The sequence below is a fragment of the Salvia hispanica genome, chromosome 3, assembly GCF_023119035.1.
Source record: "Salvia hispanica cultivar TCC Black 2014 chromosome 3, UniMelb_Shisp_WGS_1.0, whole genome shotgun sequence".
NCBI classification, from domain to species: domain Eukaryota; kingdom Viridiplantae; phylum Streptophyta; class Magnoliopsida; order Lamiales; family Lamiaceae; genus Salvia; species Salvia hispanica.
The window spans coordinates 9915815-9933437 of NC_062967.1; the positions used below are offsets into that span (position 1 = coordinate 9915815).

Consider the following 17623-nt stretch of genomic DNA (forward strand, 5'->3'; position numbering starts at 1 on the left):
GAATTTAGTAGTATATATATGTCATAATTTAATAAATCAAATTTAGTATATTACTTCATGTAAAGAACACTAATCAAGCAGTAGAGTATTTATTTTGAATTTGGATAGCTTTAATACGATACTTATGAGTTATGACTCGTGAGCATGGCAATTATATCCTCTTAAAATATGCTTGTAACCGAAAAAGTGTTTGATAAATTCATCCATACACTTTTCTGTTCCAATATTTTTATGGATGCATACGTTATACGCATTTTGTTTTGCACATGTGAATTCTCTAAAAGACATTTTATAGTATGAAATATTTTTGATAAAGAAAAAAATCTTTTAATTGCGTTTAGAAATTTTTATTAATTTTGTATAAGCGTTTGATACTATGAAGAAATAGCCTAAGAATATGTTTTCTACTCTAAGTAGCATTTTATTTGGGTCATCTAAAATAAGATGACTTTAAAAGACCATATTAAAACAGACTTTTGATCATCATCTGCCTTGTATCTTGAAAAAGTAAAGCTAATTCTTTACATTATTCTTTCTCTTACTTTATCATTTCTCCACTTTAATTACTATATTTATTACTATCATTTTTACAAAACGAGTGCACAAAAGTAACTGTGACTGTTAAAGTGGGACGAACGGAGTACTACTGTAACCAAAATTATATCATTTTTATATGACCAGCCAACTAGTCAATGGCCAAATCAACGTAGTGTTGCCAAAGATGCATATAGTGAGACACTATACATAACTATTTCTATAGATTTCTTTGTGAAGCCTGATTAGAAATTGGTGCGGTAAAAGACGTAGAGGAACATAATATTAAAGGAAAATATTAATAGATAGATAGGAGATAGAAAATAAAACTATACGGAGTAGCATTTTGATTTTAATGAAGAATATCAATTGTTGATTTTGTAGGAGATAGAAAATAAAATTTTGATTATATATAATGACATAAATCGACATAAATCAATTATTGATGTTAGGATTAATTGATTGTAATTTTTTTTTGTCATATTCTGATTTGTCTCACGACTTTCAAAATTTAAACAATCATATAAAATTAAAAAAAATCATTGATCTTTATGATTTCACATTCAAATTTAAAAAGTTAAAAAACAAATAAAAATTAATCTATTCTTAATGATTTTATAGGTAAATAATTTCGATTTTAAATCCAAAATTTTCACTTGGCATTGGGCCGGTAGAGTTCAGTTATTGTTGTTGTAAGCTAACTACACCCACAAAGAATAGCATTTGAATTTAACTACTAACTCAAACTCAAGTATACAAAGATATATGCTTGCATTACATTTGAATTTAATTATGCTTAGACTCAATAATACCTAAGCCAACATCCCATTTCATTCAAAATTTAGTACACTACAATATAGTAAGTACTACAAACACTAATTAACACAGAAAAATTAATTCAATCCTTTAGTTCAACTATTAAATCAAACACCAACTTTCAATATAGTTGCTTATATATAATACTATAAATTTATACATATCTATTGAATATAAATTTTGACACTAACTAATTCTTTTTTTATACGTAGGCAAATGAATATAAATTTAAAGATCATCAATCTGACGACCGCGGCGGCTTGATAATCCTCTGCAGAATAACCGTCCTCGCCTTCCTAATATCTCGGCTGCAGCCATCCGCCATCGCCCCCAACTCCTCCACCTTCCTCATAAACACCTCCACCTTCTTCCTAATCTCCCCGATCCCGACCCTCACCGCCTCCTCGTCCCCCTCCGCCATCTCCGCGGCCCCCACCATCGCCTCCATCTCCACCTCCACCCGCTCGATCATCGCCCGAATGCTCTCCAAATCCTTGATCGTCACAAAGGTCCCCACATTCATGCAATTCACCATCTCCTTCTCCCCCTTCACCGCCGCCTCGTACCCCTTCATCAGCGAGTCTATCCACTTCCCCATCGACCCCACCGGCACCGCCGTCGCCGCCGCGAGTGCCGCCGCCACCGGCGGCGCCGCCATCGCCGCCGCCACCACCGAGCAAATCAGCACCGCCGCGAACGTTGCCGCGAATATCACGCTCGAGATTTTCCTCCACGACTTGATGCAATTGAGCTTCTTGTCGAGTTTCCGCTTCTTCTTCTGCAGCTTCCGAAGCATCTGCATCTGTTGCTGCTGTACGGATTGGAACATTTTGTAGAATTCGTCGGTGAACGGATCTCCGGCTTGTTTGAAGCTTTTGAGTTCCTCTAGTGTTTTGGAGTATTTATTTCCAAATAATGAACCGACAGAGTCGTCGTTATTTTTTTTGTCTTCTTCCTCGAACTGGTTGAGGGCCAGGAGGACCAGGAGCTGGCTGTCGCGGGCACGCTTGAGGCATTTCTCGAGCGCGGCGCAGAAGTCGAGGGTTCTCAGGCTGTTGTCGAAGAACTCCTCAACCAGGTCAAACAGCTCCTGGTTCCTCCAAATGTCCTTTTTGCAGTCGAGGATGACTTTCACGACCTCATGATTCATGTCGAGGAGGCATTCCGTGACCTGTTTTTTATTAATATGTTGAAAAAAGGTTCAAACCAAAAAACGGCAAGCAAACAGTTTCAACGAAAACTCACCAACAAACAAAAAACTACTCTATCTGGTCTCCATTAAATTTCTCATACTTCTATTTGACTAGTGTGAGTTTTAACAAATTATTTTATTTTATAAAGGAAAATATAAAATACTCCCTATGTCCCTTAAATTTTGTCACATTTTGACATGACACAAGTTTTAAGAAATATAACAAAAAATAAGTTGAAAAAGTTAATGAAAAGTGGGTCAATGAGATCCACTACAAAAAAAAAAGGTAAAAAGTGAAATGTACAATATTTCGTGGGACGGACGAAAATGGAAAATTGTACCAAAATTTAAGGTACGGAGGGAGTATGTAATAAGCTTCCAAATAAGGAAATATGAGACATGTAACGGGATTCGAGAGAGTAAACAACAGTAAAATTAAGCTACTCGACAACCCATCAACAAAAGCTATGTGACCTGTTGGAGCGAGTCGAATGAGAGAGCTCGGACTTCCATCCCCGCAGCGAGGGAGCTGATCACGTTGCTCGTCCGAGCCTGCAGAGACGTGTCGAACGCCTGCAGGTCCGCGTCGACTCTGCAGGCGGCCGAATACGAGTTCAGTTCCCTCGAAAACGCTGACGATGACGACGACGACGATGATGGATGAGTTTTTTCATCATGCTTCTTGCTAAGATGGCTTCCCATGATCTCCAATCTTGAACACTGCAATCATCAAACATAAATAATTAAATAAAGGGCCTTCGAAATTTCAATTTTTTGGGCAAGCCATTGTTGCTTCGAAGCTACAGAAAAACATTATAGACACATATAGATTTGCAATCGTGAAACTCACCAAAAATAGAAATGTTCAAGATTTATGCCGATTAGTATAAGAAGGGAATGGATTATGTAGTGTTGTTTTCAAGAGATTTAGGGGAAAGTGATGGTATATATATATAAGTATATGAGAAGAAGCTTAAAGAGAATGAAAGCCGTTAAGAGGAAAAAAAGAAATAGTGGTGGTGAAGAGGTGGGATGAGATTATCAAGAAATAGCTTGCACGCATTAATTCATTCACAAAAATCGCTTAAGAGTAAACGCGGGAAGCAATGTAGTGTATCATATTGCATTTATTAAATAAATCTTTATCTACAATCATTATACTTATTAAATAAATGGGATTACCCCAAAAATAACTACTACTAAAGGGAGATCAAGTAGTTTGTTTTTGAAGGCAGATGCGGAATATAGTTAACTGAAATGATTTTACTTTTACCGAGTCAAAACTTTGGATCGAAGCAACTGTTTATTTTTGCTAAAATGAAATAAATAGATAAGAGTGGAGAATGAAATCAATGTAACTAGAAAAAAAATGGTATAAATTAAAGTAGTAATGTTAAGTTGTTTAAACAATAGACGTGTATTTGCAAATTTAACAATCCAATCAATTCAAATAGTACTACATTAATCATGCTATTAATAACATAATGCTACTAAATATATACATACACCAACGTGTACATGTGACATTTGTGATCGCGTATTTGGTATAATGTGTTAGGTGTACATAGCATATGTACAAGAAAACCAAACTAATTCCAACTGAAAATATTGGGATTAAAAGAAAATTAAATTTAATAGAGTTCGTGGTTCTAATTAAAATGGTAACAAAAATATTTTTATTCTTAAGTAGATCCGTTTATCTTTATTACCGTATAATTTAAAATGCCAATAGTTCAATAGAGTATAATTTATGCATTGAAATTTGCTTTATTTTTTAAGAGGGGATGTACTATATGCCTCATGACTATTCTTATGTAAGAAGGATTAATTAGAGTCCTGTACAATTCATTTTGGACTATTAATCATGATATGATCTATATTACAGATGACAGATGCAAAAAAATTATTTTATTATAACAAGTATACTTTCATACAGAAAGAAGTATTATTGTACACATAAAAAATATTATTGCAAAATTTCTACATGAATAAAAATGGGTGCTGACATCTCCATCGTGAGAGTTTTATAATATGTTAATCAATTGTCAACAATTCTTTAGTTTTCTATAATTATTTTTAAATAATTCGCAGTTGCAAGTAGTAAACCATAAATTGAATTTGTTAATCAATAAATGGTTCACCAACAATTATTAATTAGAGTTCAAACGAATAGTTAAAGTTCAGTAAACCATAAATATCTATGCTTAGAGTCATAATTATAATTTAATATAGTTCCCTATGACCATATGTACTGCTAGATTTAGCATAAACATAAGAGTATTTGTATAAACTATAAATCAAATGTTTTGTCATCTTATTAGTATAAAGTTCTGGAACAATTAATTTTATACAGTCTGCATACCATTTTAAAAGATTGTCCATTATTTTAAGGAAAAATGTTTTCAAGTTCAGTCAAGTTTTGGTCCATCCTGCAAATTTAAAAATCAGATAGGAAAACTATCATAAAGTTTGAATTTATTTGCATCAGATGAAATACCCACATATGATTTTTTTGTCTCTCATATCATATATAATTTCACCAATTTTTTTCGTTGAGGTATAACCACGAACAAATCCAAAAGTCATGGTTTTCCCAAATGATTTTGAAAGTTGCGGGCAAACCTAAATAAATTCTATAACCAAACTTCATGACTGTTTTCGTTTAACTCAATGTATAATATGATGGATTAATGCAAATATCTCTAAATTGCATCGTATAATTGTATATGAATGTAAATAGAAATTACTTACAATATGAAACTGGTAAAAGGTTAGTTGATGCAAATAGTCTTGCAGTTTGATATGATCAATATTTGTGCAATTGACAGATTTTTATAGACTCATTGAAAAATATTACTCCTTGGTAGTCACGTAACGCTTTAATGCATGCAATATTAATTAGATAAGAAAAGATAATTATTAGCACGAAAAGGGGAAATCTATCTATGTTAAAGTAGACAAATAAGTCAAAGTAATTCATTGTTCAATCTTAACCTGCTTATCGATTCACATTTTAAGATATGTGAATTAATATCGACTTACTAGTTTATTTATCATGTTTAGTGATAGTTGACGATGTAAGAATGCGATGATTTTATGGAAAGGGTAAAAGTGAAGTAGCATTAAAAACCAACCATTAATTAAATTGATAATGCAATTTACTGTAAATTTTGATTTGTTTCTACATGCATATATTATTACATGAATAATTGATTTGTAATTGATTTCAGCTTTATCTCATGATCAGATGTAATGATTAAGCACAATCAAGTATTTCATTAATCACGTGTGTATTACCTAGTATACTCGGTTCAGTGTATAAACTACTTGTTCTTTTTAAGATGTGATTATTTCACGAAGCAATTCATTTCAATTTATTTAATAGTATAAATTTAAGGAAAATATAAAAGTGAACTTTATCTAGTAAATGATTTTGAATTGAGATAATATGTAATCTTAGTATTGTGCATTTGTGCTTGCGTACATAAATACATAATACAATATGTGAGTTAATGTCCATTTTTAATGACACTTATATTCACATATCTTCCTCTCCCGACACCTTTGAACTCGATCACCACGCACCGACACCTTTGAACTCGATCACCACGCACGTGCATATATTATCATCTATGACAATATATGATAATCGTATTGCTTTATATTATCATCTTATTTAGTACATATATGACATACGTTATAATGTAAATATATTGCTTTATAATCGATTTAGTTTAAAATCAGTAAATGAAAACCTTAAGTAAATTGTTCCCATTCAGTAATATAATTATTTGTTGACAGATCAAATTAATACTTTTAAAACAATTATGATAATCACTAAACAATCAATGCGCACATACAAAATTAACTTTTTTTTATATTCCCAATTATATTTATATCACCTAAGCTTGTTTGTTACGCATTAATGTATTTTAAATGTAAACTTATATGTTAAGAAAAAAGGATTTTAAGTGAAAACTTAAATGCGGAACAAAAATTAGAATTGATAGCGTGCACCACCCCCACACCACTTAAGCTGTTCCTTCACCGGCCTCCTATTTACACGTCATATGTCTTATTACGTGTCACCTCATTAGTGGTTACCGCCTAAAATAGAATTCCACGTTACGTCAAGTCTAAATATGTGAATACAACTTGGTACAGTAAATTGCTACTTCGTACTTTGTATACGCGGGCTGTGCTATTAAACATTTACTATTTAATAAATACTACTTTTATATATTGGTTTTATAATAAAATGTGAATAGGAATGAATTAGTGAAATATGAAGTCCACTACTAAAAATGGTAAAAGTGAAATGAGATAAATTTTTGGAGACCGGGGACAGACGAAAATGAAAAAATGGGATAAATTTTGGTGGACGGAGGTAGTATATTGTTATTTTTATATAGCAATTTAGCATATTATATCTGAAGTATATAAATAAGCCAATCATGAATTGTGAAAGGCTTATTTAACGGTTTATAAAATATTTTACATTTAGATAGTTGAATTTAATTTAGATAGAGAATTGTGAGTTAGTGAGAAAATCCTAGTTATATAGAGAAAATGGAGATTAATAGAGATTGAAAGGGTATATATTGGAAATAGAGAATATTAGGATCATTAATCTTGTAACCTAACTGTTGTAGTCATAAACCAACGATGGAATTGAACTGAAGTTTGTTTTGCGAGTTTATGAGCTTCTGACAATTATTTCTCAAATTATTTTTTACAAATACTTCTACTCCACAAGCTAAGTGTACTATTTTAAGAATTTAAAAATCTCAGCTAAGCTATTGAACATGGTTTAGTAATAACGAAGCTGTTCAGTTGCTGCGTTTTTTCGTTCATAAAGTTCAGAGAATATTTAAGAACTTGTCTGAAATTGTTGGAAATGATTAAATTGTGGAAAAAAATTCAAAGGCAATTAATTAATTTTTTAAAGAGGCTAATTATAGTTGTTAATTCCCAAGAGCACACTAATTACAACGTACGTACACGGTAGGAATAATGTTATTGTTTACTTTCATAAATTCATTTAATGAAACCAACGTATACATTAAAATTTGAAATATTAGCATATTGCTTCAAAAGAACATGGTTTTACATTAAGGATGTGTAAATTGCTCTCCGCTTCTCAAATATTTTCACATGCAAATTGTTAATATAATTTTAACGTTGATATAATCATGGAACCCGAGAGATGATCAGCCTCAGTGATATGACTCTCTTTTTTTGTTCAATAAGGGCTCAAATCAAAGAACAGTGAAAAAAAATATTGTTTTGAACCTAAACAATATCTATTGAGATTAGTAGTTAACTTATACTTGGTCAATTAAATTTAAAAAAGAAATTACTAATACGATTTAGCATACTCCTTTCGTCCCTGAAAAGCACGAACATTTGGTTTGATACGGGTTTTAACGTATAATTGATAAAGTAAGAAAGAGAGAAATAAATGGTCGTGTAAGTAGTATTAATGGAGAGTTGTCTCCACGTTATTAGTAGTGTAGTGTGATGGTATAAGTGGTAAATGAAATAATGTGTTGTTTAACTATTTCAAAATTAAAAAGTTTATATTTTTCAATGATGGAGTATTAAAGAGATAGTTCATAGTAGTACTTTTTAGAGACAGATGGAATTTAATATAAAAAAACCTTGGAATTTGGATAAGCTTAATGTAAACGATTGTTTGTAATGAGAGAGAATCTTTGTATTGTATGAGAATGATGCACAAAACATAGTCCAAAATAAACTTGTAACAATAGTTAAAAAGAGTGGGAACCAATCACACCCGTGATGAATAAGGCCAAGTATGCCAAACCCTTCTTTTGTCACATCATTCACGAGCTCAATTCCCCAAACTTTCTATAATTATTATCGAGTGGCCATCACAGGTATCCAGTAAATTTCTATTGCAAAGAGAATCACTCAACAAAAAATTTCAAATGTTCTCATAATTTGTGTGTTAGACTTTAGGTTAAGTTGGTCTAAAGCATTATAAGTTCTTAAGGCAACCTGAATTCCTGATCATAATTGAAACTATTAATTTCAAACTTAAATAAATAAAAATTATACTCCATCGGTCCAATGAAAATATGCACTTTCCATTTCCCATCCGTCCCATAAAAATATGAACTTTTCCATTTATGGAAAGTTATCCTCAACTTTTTACATATTCAATTTATTTAAACTTATATCACTATAACCCACAATTACAACTCATTAAATTAAACACAAACAATAATATGAGTTTCACTATCTACTAACACTATTTTAAGTACTCCTCTTCTACTCTCCCTTATTTTATCAATTGTACATTAACTCCCGTGTCATTTAAATGCAAGAGAGTGTAATAAGTGTTGTTGTAAACCATTATAAGCTCACAAGGCATCCCATTCTTGGCTTCAAATAACCCCAATTTCCACTATTAATGAAGATCTTATGTTGTTGTAAACCATTTTTGAAATAATAAATGTCTACATAATCAATCACATGAATCCATATTTGAACCACTATTCGTTTAGTGCATCGAAAACTTCTTATACAATGCAGTCGATTTTAGGTTAATCAGGCTTGACTTGAACTCGGATCATCATGGGCGGACCTGAGGTGATACTACTTGTTACGATCACCAACTGCACGTCCGAACTCCACATTAGTTTTAGACATTTTGGCAGCAAACAAAAAACAAATCCGTGCAGACTTGATTATTTTAATCACTTATTAATCATCATCTAATCCTTACCAAGTACTCTATTCACATGTTGCATTTAATATTTATTCCATAACAAAATTATGAGTACATAAAATGAAGATCCCACCATCTCGTGACTTTGATATCCAAAATAAAACCACCAATCCCATGCACTGTTTTAGCAAAACCACCAGCCACAACACTACACGTGGCAGCAAATAAGCTCCTATTTAAACCCCACACAAATCAAACAATGGATAAACCCTCACCACCAAAACAAGTCGAATTTGTTGAAATGGAAGCCTCAAAAGCACTCCTAATCCTAGCCCTAGTCATGGTAAGCGCAGCAGCCGTAGCCGCGGCGAGGGCGAGGGCGGACGACGACGGCAGCATCTGCGGTGTCACCAGGAGCGAGCTGATGGAGTGCAAGCCGGCGGTGGCGACGGGCACGGCCACGCCGCCGAAGCCGACGGCCGCGTGCTGCGGGTCGCTGAAGCACGCGAACCTCACGTGCTTCTGCAGCTTCAAGAACAACGCGTATCTGCCGCTCTTCGGAATCAACGCGACGAGAGCGATGCAGCTGCCTACCACGTGCGATGCCACGCAAACTGCTTCCTGCGCCTGATTTGCCGGATTGTTTAACTCTTCAGCCATCGCTGCTGCTACTACTACTACTACTACTAGCTTTGCTTCGTTTCATCTATGTTTTGTGTTGTGTTTGATTTTTATGGTGTTTGAATTCCTTTTTATTTTTGGTATGTAGTGTTGTTGGCTGCCTTGTTTGTAACTTTAACTTATGTAACATCTTTCATGAACGATATTAGTGGATTGTGGGAACAAACTTTGGTTGGAGATTGCACTACTAGTATAAAAATGGGATGCTATTAATCAGCTTTAAAAAATAGTTAAAAATAGAAACTATATATACTTGTTTAATTTTATGGTAAATTTATCGAAAAAAAGTTTAGTCAAATTCTGGTATGTCTCGCAAGTCGCAACTTAAAAGTGGCCGGAAGTAATCATGACTGAAATTGTATCTGATTTGATAGAGAATGTGCCAACGTCAATAAGTTAAATGATTGAGTTTATTTATAAAGAAAACGGTGTAGTTTAGTTACCATCAACAATATATTACACCTAGCTGATTGGACTTTTTCTTGTCGTGGGATAACTGCAAACAAATCCAAACATGATAGTTTTTCCGGTTGGGTTTTAAAGTTGCTAGGTGTACTAGAATGTGACTAACTTCATGGTTTTTTCGGCAGTTTACCTTTGGTTTTACTATTATTTCGGACGGGTGGATTATACAAATTTTAAGATGTCTTGATCTCTCTAGCATTTATAGGCACCGAACCGCCACAGTTCATTTGCACCTATTTGTACGTCATCACAATTTAATTACCAGATAAAGTTATTAAAGTTAAAGTTGGGTATATCTTTCCCATTGTGTCGTAGATTGTCAAATAATACAATGCTAGTATATAGTTCGTGATTTCCTCGAAGAAGAATAATTACAGATTTGAATAAACTATTAACACCTCAAAGCGAATTACAGATGTACTACTAATTAATAGTCATTTTGAATTTAATTATGAAATTATAGAACACATTATAGTAAAGAAAAATTGGGCCGTAGTGTAAGTAATGGGCTATGCTATATATATAGCCCAATTTCCTATGATTGAATGGGCCCAACTCATGGTCTAATGCAGTTACTTTGCAAACATGTTAAAAGAAGAGTTTATCAGGGTCAAACGAAACGATTTTCAGACATCTGGCTCAAGAAAAAACGTATTCTTCCATTACAAGAGCACAGATGAAGATGTACATAACAATGATTCAAGAAACACACAACACTGACCACAGTTATCGATCCAACATATCATAACTTTGACTCACAGTAGATAACTTTTGCTTCAGAGTAGATAGCACCCGCATCATCTGCCAATAAGTAAAATAAAACCATTTAGTGCTCATCTTGTTTCATTTCTGGCTATGAATATCGATTATAAACTCAACCCAAAATAAACGTTGCACAAAATGAAAATGAGGTACCTGCAATTCTGGCCAATTGATACTCCACGGGGACGGTGCTCTCTGTTTCAACGGCCCCTTTTGCCGCTGCCATCCCAACTGCTACGCTCTGCATTATATCTAAACCAACGCAAACCGAAGCTAACGTACCACCAACTAAGCAATCACCAGCGCCAACAAGCGTAACTACAGAAGCAGGGAGTGCAGGAAAATGTACAGCTACGTAATAGTTTCCCTTTGACTTGGGAGTACCTAAGATTCTATTTGGTGGGCAACTTACATTTACAGCTTCATATAGTTTTCTGCTGAAAGAAAAGGGACTGTTTTTATAGGGGTTGTGTTTTTTTACACTGTCTACTGCTTCGAAGCATAAGAATACCCCATCTGGTCCAAGTGTGACCAATACTACTTTGATACCTTCCTCCAGCAAAACCCATATTGCGGGCTTTAGCCTTTCAAACAACGATTTAATGGAAGTCCTGGCGCTCTTGCCATCCTTTTGCACCGGTAAGAATTTATCACCAGAAGACAAAGCATTTGCCATAGCTATAAGCTCATCTTCATTGGGTGAGGTATATGTGATCTGCAAAAGAAAGTTGGATCAGTGATATTTAGTTGGGCATCATAAACAGAAGATTTTTATCACTCACGAGCTTCGCAATGGAAGCAACTCTTTTGGATTTCGTTACTGAAACAGGCTCAAACCATATAGGAGTCCCACATTCTGCTGCAACTGGAGGAAATTTTTTCAAACAATAAGTCAATGATAATGAGTTGATTAATGCGTTCAGTAATATCCCGACAAAATTTTCAATTAGCTATGCCTTACAGCCTCAGAAGATAAGAAGTGATATATGGAAACTAGAGGTATTTATCTATGGGACAAGAGCAATTTGGGAAAAGGTGGTTGTCATAGAAAGTATAAAAAGCTAGTGGGAGATAACTTACTTTGGCAAGATGCCAAAAGAGCAGGAGGACTTAAATTTGCATCAACCATCATTATAGGGGCAGAGCATATGTTGATCTTGAAATTTGTAATCCACTCAGGAGTAACAAACTTTTCCTGATATCATGTTGCCAATCAGGGATTCAATGAGATTTATATTGTCTTAACACAAATACAATTCTTCAGGACTCAACTCACAATTGATTCAACGCTAGCGACAGCAGCGGCCAGTTCTCCTCTACCATCAAATATGATGCAGACTGTAGCTGTTTCAATATCCTTGCTTCTCTTGATACCTAGTCAGGGATGAGGAGTTGCAAATGACAACATTATAAACTGGGAAAATTCTTAATTAATAAAATAGACCTGCATTAAATGCGTGACCTCCCTCAAACTTTCATTAGCATAATTTCCTCAAATTAATATGTTACACCCATAGCCACACATACATTAAACACAAGCATTGCCAGATAAGAATTCCTCAAATTCACTAGCATAATTCCTTAATTTCAATTCTTACCCCCTAAGATCAACAATAGAAGCAATGTATACTCCCATAGCAGCACATAGTACAAGATATGCAAGTATGTCAGATGAGAGTAATGATCATTACAAAAAAAAACCATGCAGCTATTTACCTTCTACAGATAATCCAGCAGCTCTCCAAGGTTCCAAGAGCATATTTCCTGGTCATAGAAAAACATCACTTTCCAGAACTGCAGTAACATTTCAAAAATTACATGATGAGCATCTCACAAATGTTAGTGTCTTGATTGAGGAAAACTGGTTTGACATGAAGGATATATGTAAATTGCTTTACACACAAGATGTGCAATATGGCATGAGGAGCTGGAAGAGCTTAGGAACCTCAACATCATATATCCTTTCACTTGCAAAATCTCAAATAGAGTTTTGACTTTGAAACATAATCATTTTACTTCGAATCCAATTCCGTGGAACCTGAGGGATAGCAAAAACAATTACACCACCAGTGGAAGTCGGGAGTGATTGTAACTGCTGTCTATCATGAATCATAATAGACTGAAAAATAACCTGCCAAGTCAAATCCCACGGCACTTATCATGTAAGGCTTTGCTCCGAGCTTTGACATGCACTCCGCAATATTTCTTGCTACACCACCTAATGCATAGCGAATCTGAAAAGGTGATTCCAGTATACTTATGCATAAGACATCAACAAACTCAGTACATTCTTGCCATCTTAACTACTAACATGAAAACAGATAAGTACATATAAACTTCCAGTTATAAGTAAAATGGTAATTGGACAGACATAAAGTTGATTGTGTGCTTATCAAAAGGTTCAGGCTTTGAGACACTTAAATTCTGCCTTGCTAATTTAAAACAGAAAAACTGACAATCTACAAAAATAACTGAATTAGTGCTACAAAGTAATGAATAGTCTTCACCAATCACCAGTATTATCTTGGTCTTTGCTTTCAAATTAAAATAACATGATTCAAACATATTCAGATCAGACTACAAAAATATAAGAAATTCACAAGTTATCCAAACAAAATCAACATCTAATAAGCCATAAAGATTACGATTTATAACTTGTCAACTAAATACACACAGTATACCTTTCCAGGAGCAGTGGTTCCTCGATTAGTAGCGGTGGAAGGGGTCGCATTAACGTCAAGCACCATTCCTCCGATCACTACTGCTTCTGCTCCGTTGTCTAGGCCTCGATCCATTTCACTCACTGCGCCAAATTCGGATAGAAAAATGCGAAAAGGATATCACACAAAAATACAGAATGGCAACTATATCAAAACCCCTAACACGACAAAAAAGTTAAAGGAAATCAAAGAGAATCTAAAGCAATCAATAGCAGAAATTTGAAGTTACATTCATTTCATTGGTTCAATTGATTACAATTCTATGGGAATCCTAACCTGCGAGGAGGTTTAATCTCGACAAAGAAGTCTGTCCTTTCGCCGGAAAGTTAACTGCCAAGATCGGCGAGGTAGCAACGGAATTTATTGTTTAAACTTTTTAGGATTAATCAAGAATAAGGCTTTTCTAATTTTTTTTATATTTTTTTCTCTTTTTTCTTACTTTCCCCCAATAATTATAAACTGACCAAACCATTTCTTCCATTTTGACCAATTTCTCAAAAAATTTATTTTCTCTCAATGATTATAAATTGATCAACCCACTCTATACATTTTGACCAAAATGTAAGGAGTGCAAAAAGGAAAAACAACAAGAAAAATAAGAGAAAAAAATATTAAAAAGTGAAATCCTTCTTTTAAAATCTAAAAGATCAGCAAAATTAATCCTTAATCACGTAAGGTTAGAGAATTATGACCCATATTCCAAAATTTGTCCAAGTATTCAGATCATGATATTGGACACTACATGTAGTAGTTTTGATTTTGTTGATTTTCATTCCAAACTATAATAATAGTAGGAATAATTTTTACTTTCAAATCGTTTCAAAATAAACTCAATGGCATTGGCAGATATGACAATTGATTATAAATATAATTTTTGATGATTAGAAGATACCATAAGTCATTAAATTGAAACAACCTAAGATAGCTGATTTGGAGCTACATACATTAGAGTAACCACGATACATCTAAGGCCTAATTAATAAAGTTACTAGAAAAGTTTCAAAGGCTAAAAGAATACCTTTTGGCATCAACCATAAATCCACATTCAAACTGAGCTTCTAATATATATCCACTTGGAGGTCGTGGTTGTCATACTCCTCTTGCTGCTCCTTCCGAATTTCTCGTGCTGAGGCCACGACTGAAGCTCCACATTCAAATACGAAAATGTGTTTGAGCGTTGGAACATCTCCAATGGCACAGGGGATTCCCTCCATCTCGTAACACCTCACAATAAACAGGCGTTGAAGTCTAGGGAAGTTGGTCTCATTCGCTATCAAACGTGCCAGATTTAACGAATTTAGACACAGAAACTGCAGTGCGCGGAACTCATCTCCTTCTGTCACATCCCACTCTTCATCACCACCCTTGCTTTCAAACTCACTTTCTGTTATTTTGAGCACTTCCAAATTCTGAAGTGCACACAGAGTTGTCAAGAAACTCCCAGATAGTACACAAGAAGTAAGAGTTAATTTTATGAGATTACAAGGCAATATGAGTTTCTGAAGAAAACATCCACCACCCTCATTGAAGTCAGACTCACATTTCAAAGTTTCGAGTTTGTGAAGATGGCTAAGATCAACAACGGTGTACAGTGAGTGGATGCAATAGATTCCTAACTTCCTTATATTTGGAATAATTGCAAAGAAACCACTCTTAATCAGTGAAGTAGTTAGTCCCACATAGTAAAGCGTTTGAAGCTTCTCATGAACAAATTTGATCTTATATCCCTCCTCAATTTCGATTACTGTACGCACCCTGACATGTCTTAACTCAGATATCTCTAATACTTCGTGAGGCAAGAAGGGCATATCTTGTTGAGAAATCAAGGTCTGCAGATTCAACAATCTTGATATTTCAGTAGGTAAACCTGAAGTGCAGGAGAAAGCCAAATATCTTAGATTGACAAGTTGTAGCATTTCTTCTGGGAACTCCTCCAACACCACTTCCATTGCATGAAGCACTCTAAGCACCCTAAGCAATCCTAATACGGGAAAGCTAATCTTATCCTCGGTGCATATAAAAGATCGAGCAAGTAACATCAAGTGTGGTGAAGCCAAAACATCTTCCATTTCATATGATGAGTGAACACTCACACGGCGCTGGGATTTCTTGACATGTAGAAACTTCTCCTCATTAGCTTTCCTTATGCATAGCTCCCTCATAAGATCATGGATTGAGTAGCTCATGGGCTTCCCATTCGACTTTTTTCGTGTAACCAAAAGTAGATTCCTCTCCACTAAAGCCTTCAAGTAATGCTCAGCCTCTTCTTCCAAACTCTTATCTCCACAGGCTTTCACAAATCCTTCAGCTATCCATATATACATGAGTCTAGAGCCATTAATCACACAATCTTCAGGTAAAGCTCCCATGTATAGGAAACACGGTTTCAAGTGAACAGGTAAGTGGCTATAACTCAATGAAAGTATATTAGAGAACTGCTTATCTGATTCAACAATTGCAGATTTAACATCGATTGAAACGAGCTCCCAAACATCTACTGATCTTTCGACCTTTGACAAGAGCCTTCCAATCACATGAATGGCAAGAGGAAGCCCATGGCAGTCATTTGCAATCTTAGTTCCAATCCTTTGTAATTCATCGCTGCAATCCTCTTGTCCAAACACAATTTGGCGAAGTAGATTCCAACTTGAAGACTCATTTAGCAATTCCACATGATGATGCAAACTCTCCGGGCTTGCATATTTGGCCACATTCGATTCCCTAGTGGTAATCACAATTCGACTCCCACTATTATTATCTGGGAAGTACATTCTTATCTCATCCCAGACCTTGGTTATCCATATATCGTCTAATACAATCATATATCTTCGACCAAACAATCTCTTACGCAATTTTTCTTTCAACTCATTATCTGTGAGTTTAACGAGCTCTTTATTGAGCTTTTTATTTGGACCGCGCAGAAGGCTAAACAAAATTGCTAGCATATCGTAATCTTGTGAAATTGCAGCCCAACCACGATAATCAAAGTGAGAAATAATGAGCGGATCATCATAAAGATTTCGAGCAAGAGTGGATTTACCAATCCCACCCATCCCAATAATGGGGATGATCTCCACCAGCTTGCTCTGCATATTTGTAAGCCGATCCTTCAAATGCAACAGATCAGCATCAACTCCCACCAAATCGTTCTTGGAGCTCGACAAAGGAGCATCAGTACTGCATGAACTGCCACTTAATGTGGTCTTCCCCTCCATGAGCTTCACCAGTTGTTCCATTGCAGAATCCAGCTCTTGCGTTACATGCCGCAGATCTGGCGTGCAAAAGGTCAAACTCACTCCTTCAGGGGTGGAAAGCATTTGATCAACCATATGTAATTCTATAATATCTTCTGCTTCATACGCAGCATCTCTGATTTGGCTCTCCAAACTTGCTGATCTGGTGAATGAAGACTTTCCGAGAATGTGCTGCAGAGATTCAGCCTTTTGGAGTAGGGATTCCAGCTGTGATTTGTTGTGATCAACGATCCAGCGTGGTTGGTCATGATTAAGGATTTGTTGTAGAATGGTGACTAGGGATTGAAGATTGTAAGCCATTTTTCAGATCTCTCTCACTCACAATCAGGAGAAAGTGGAGTACAATTTTTCACAAGTTAGTTGCAGCTGTTGATTCAATAATGTTTTAGGCTGCAGGCTTCCAAGTTCCATCTGAGCAGACAATATAAAATTCGTAATAGCGATTGACAAACCACAATAAAAAATACTCCATGATAGTAATATATTCATCATGTACTCCCCCGTC

General features: G+C 34.9%; 3 protein-coding genes across 7 annotated transcripts; 1 reads left to right on the forward strand and 2 right to left on the reverse strand.

The window, feature by feature from the left end:
* Nucleotides 1-1433: 1433 nt before the first annotated feature.
* LOC125217092 (UPF0496 protein At4g34320-like) lies at nt 1434-3566 on the reverse strand. The gene is made up of 3 exons (XM_048118918.1): nt 3393-3566; nt 3017-3262; nt 1434-2521 (listed from the first exon to the last, which is right to left on the reverse strand). The coding sequence occupies exons 2-3, from the start codon at nt 3242-3244 to the stop codon at nt 1589-1591; spliced, it is 1161 nt and encodes a 386-aa protein (XP_047974875.1). The 5' UTR covers nt 3245-3262; nt 3393-3566; the 3' UTR covers nt 1434-1588.
* A 5914-nt stretch (nt 3567-9480) lies between these two features.
* Nucleotides 9481-10094, forward strand: LOC125215660 (putative lipid-transfer protein DIR1). The gene has a single exon (XM_048117145.1). The coding sequence runs from the start codon at nt 9496-9498 to the stop codon at nt 9865-9867; it is 372 nt and encodes a 123-aa protein (XP_047973102.1). The 5' UTR covers nt 9481-9495; the 3' UTR covers nt 9868-10094.
* Nucleotides 10095-11021: 927 nt separating this feature from the next.
* Nucleotides 11022-17446, reverse strand: LOC125211541 (pseudouridine kinase). Of its 5 annotated transcripts, none has more exons than XM_048111381.1 (9): nt 14883-15018; nt 13826-13947; nt 13276-13378; nt 12861-12908; nt 12421-12518; nt 12225-12339; nt 11927-12009; nt 11298-11859; nt 11022-11183 (listed from the first exon to the last, which is right to left on the reverse strand). In XM_048111381.1, exons 1-9 carry the CDS (start codon nt 14890-14892, stop codon nt 11125-11127), a joined length of 1200 nt encoding a protein of 399 aa, XP_047967338.1. In that variant the 5' UTR covers nt 14893-15018; the 3' UTR covers nt 11022-11124. The 5 variants fall into 5 exon arrangements, 3 of the variants coding, with proteins under 3 accessions (XP_047967338.1, XP_047967339.1, XP_047967340.1); XM_048111382.1 differs by lacking the exon at nt 14883-15018 and adding an exon at nt 14141-14313; XM_048111383.1 differs by lacking the exon at nt 14883-15018 and having other exon boundaries at nt 13276-13362; nt 13826-13953.
* Between the last annotated feature and the right edge of the window lie 177 nt (nt 17447-17623).

Bases quoted from the DNA above. Each gene is read 5' to 3' on its own strand.
- LOC125217092 (XM_048118918.1), bottom strand. From the start codon at position 3,244: ATGGGAAGCCATCTTAGCAAGAAGCATGATGAAAAAACTCATCCATCA. The intron at 2,522-3,016 runs GTCACATAGCTT...AATAAAAAACAG, and splicing joins CATTCGACTCGCTCCAACAG to GTCACGGAATGCCTCCTCGA.
- LOC125215660 (XM_048117145.1), top strand. From the start codon at position 9,496: ATGGATAAACCCTCACCACCAAAACAAGTCGAATTTGTTGAAATGGAA.
- LOC125211541 (XM_048111381.1), bottom strand. The intron at 12,909-13,275 runs GTTATTTTTCAG...TTCTATGACCAG, and splicing joins CGTGGGATTTGACTTGGCAG to GAAATATGCTCTTGGAACCT. The intron at 11,860-11,926 runs GTGAGTGATAAA...TTTCTTTTGCAG, and splicing joins TTGCTTCCATTGCGAAGCTC to ATCACATATACCTCACCCAA.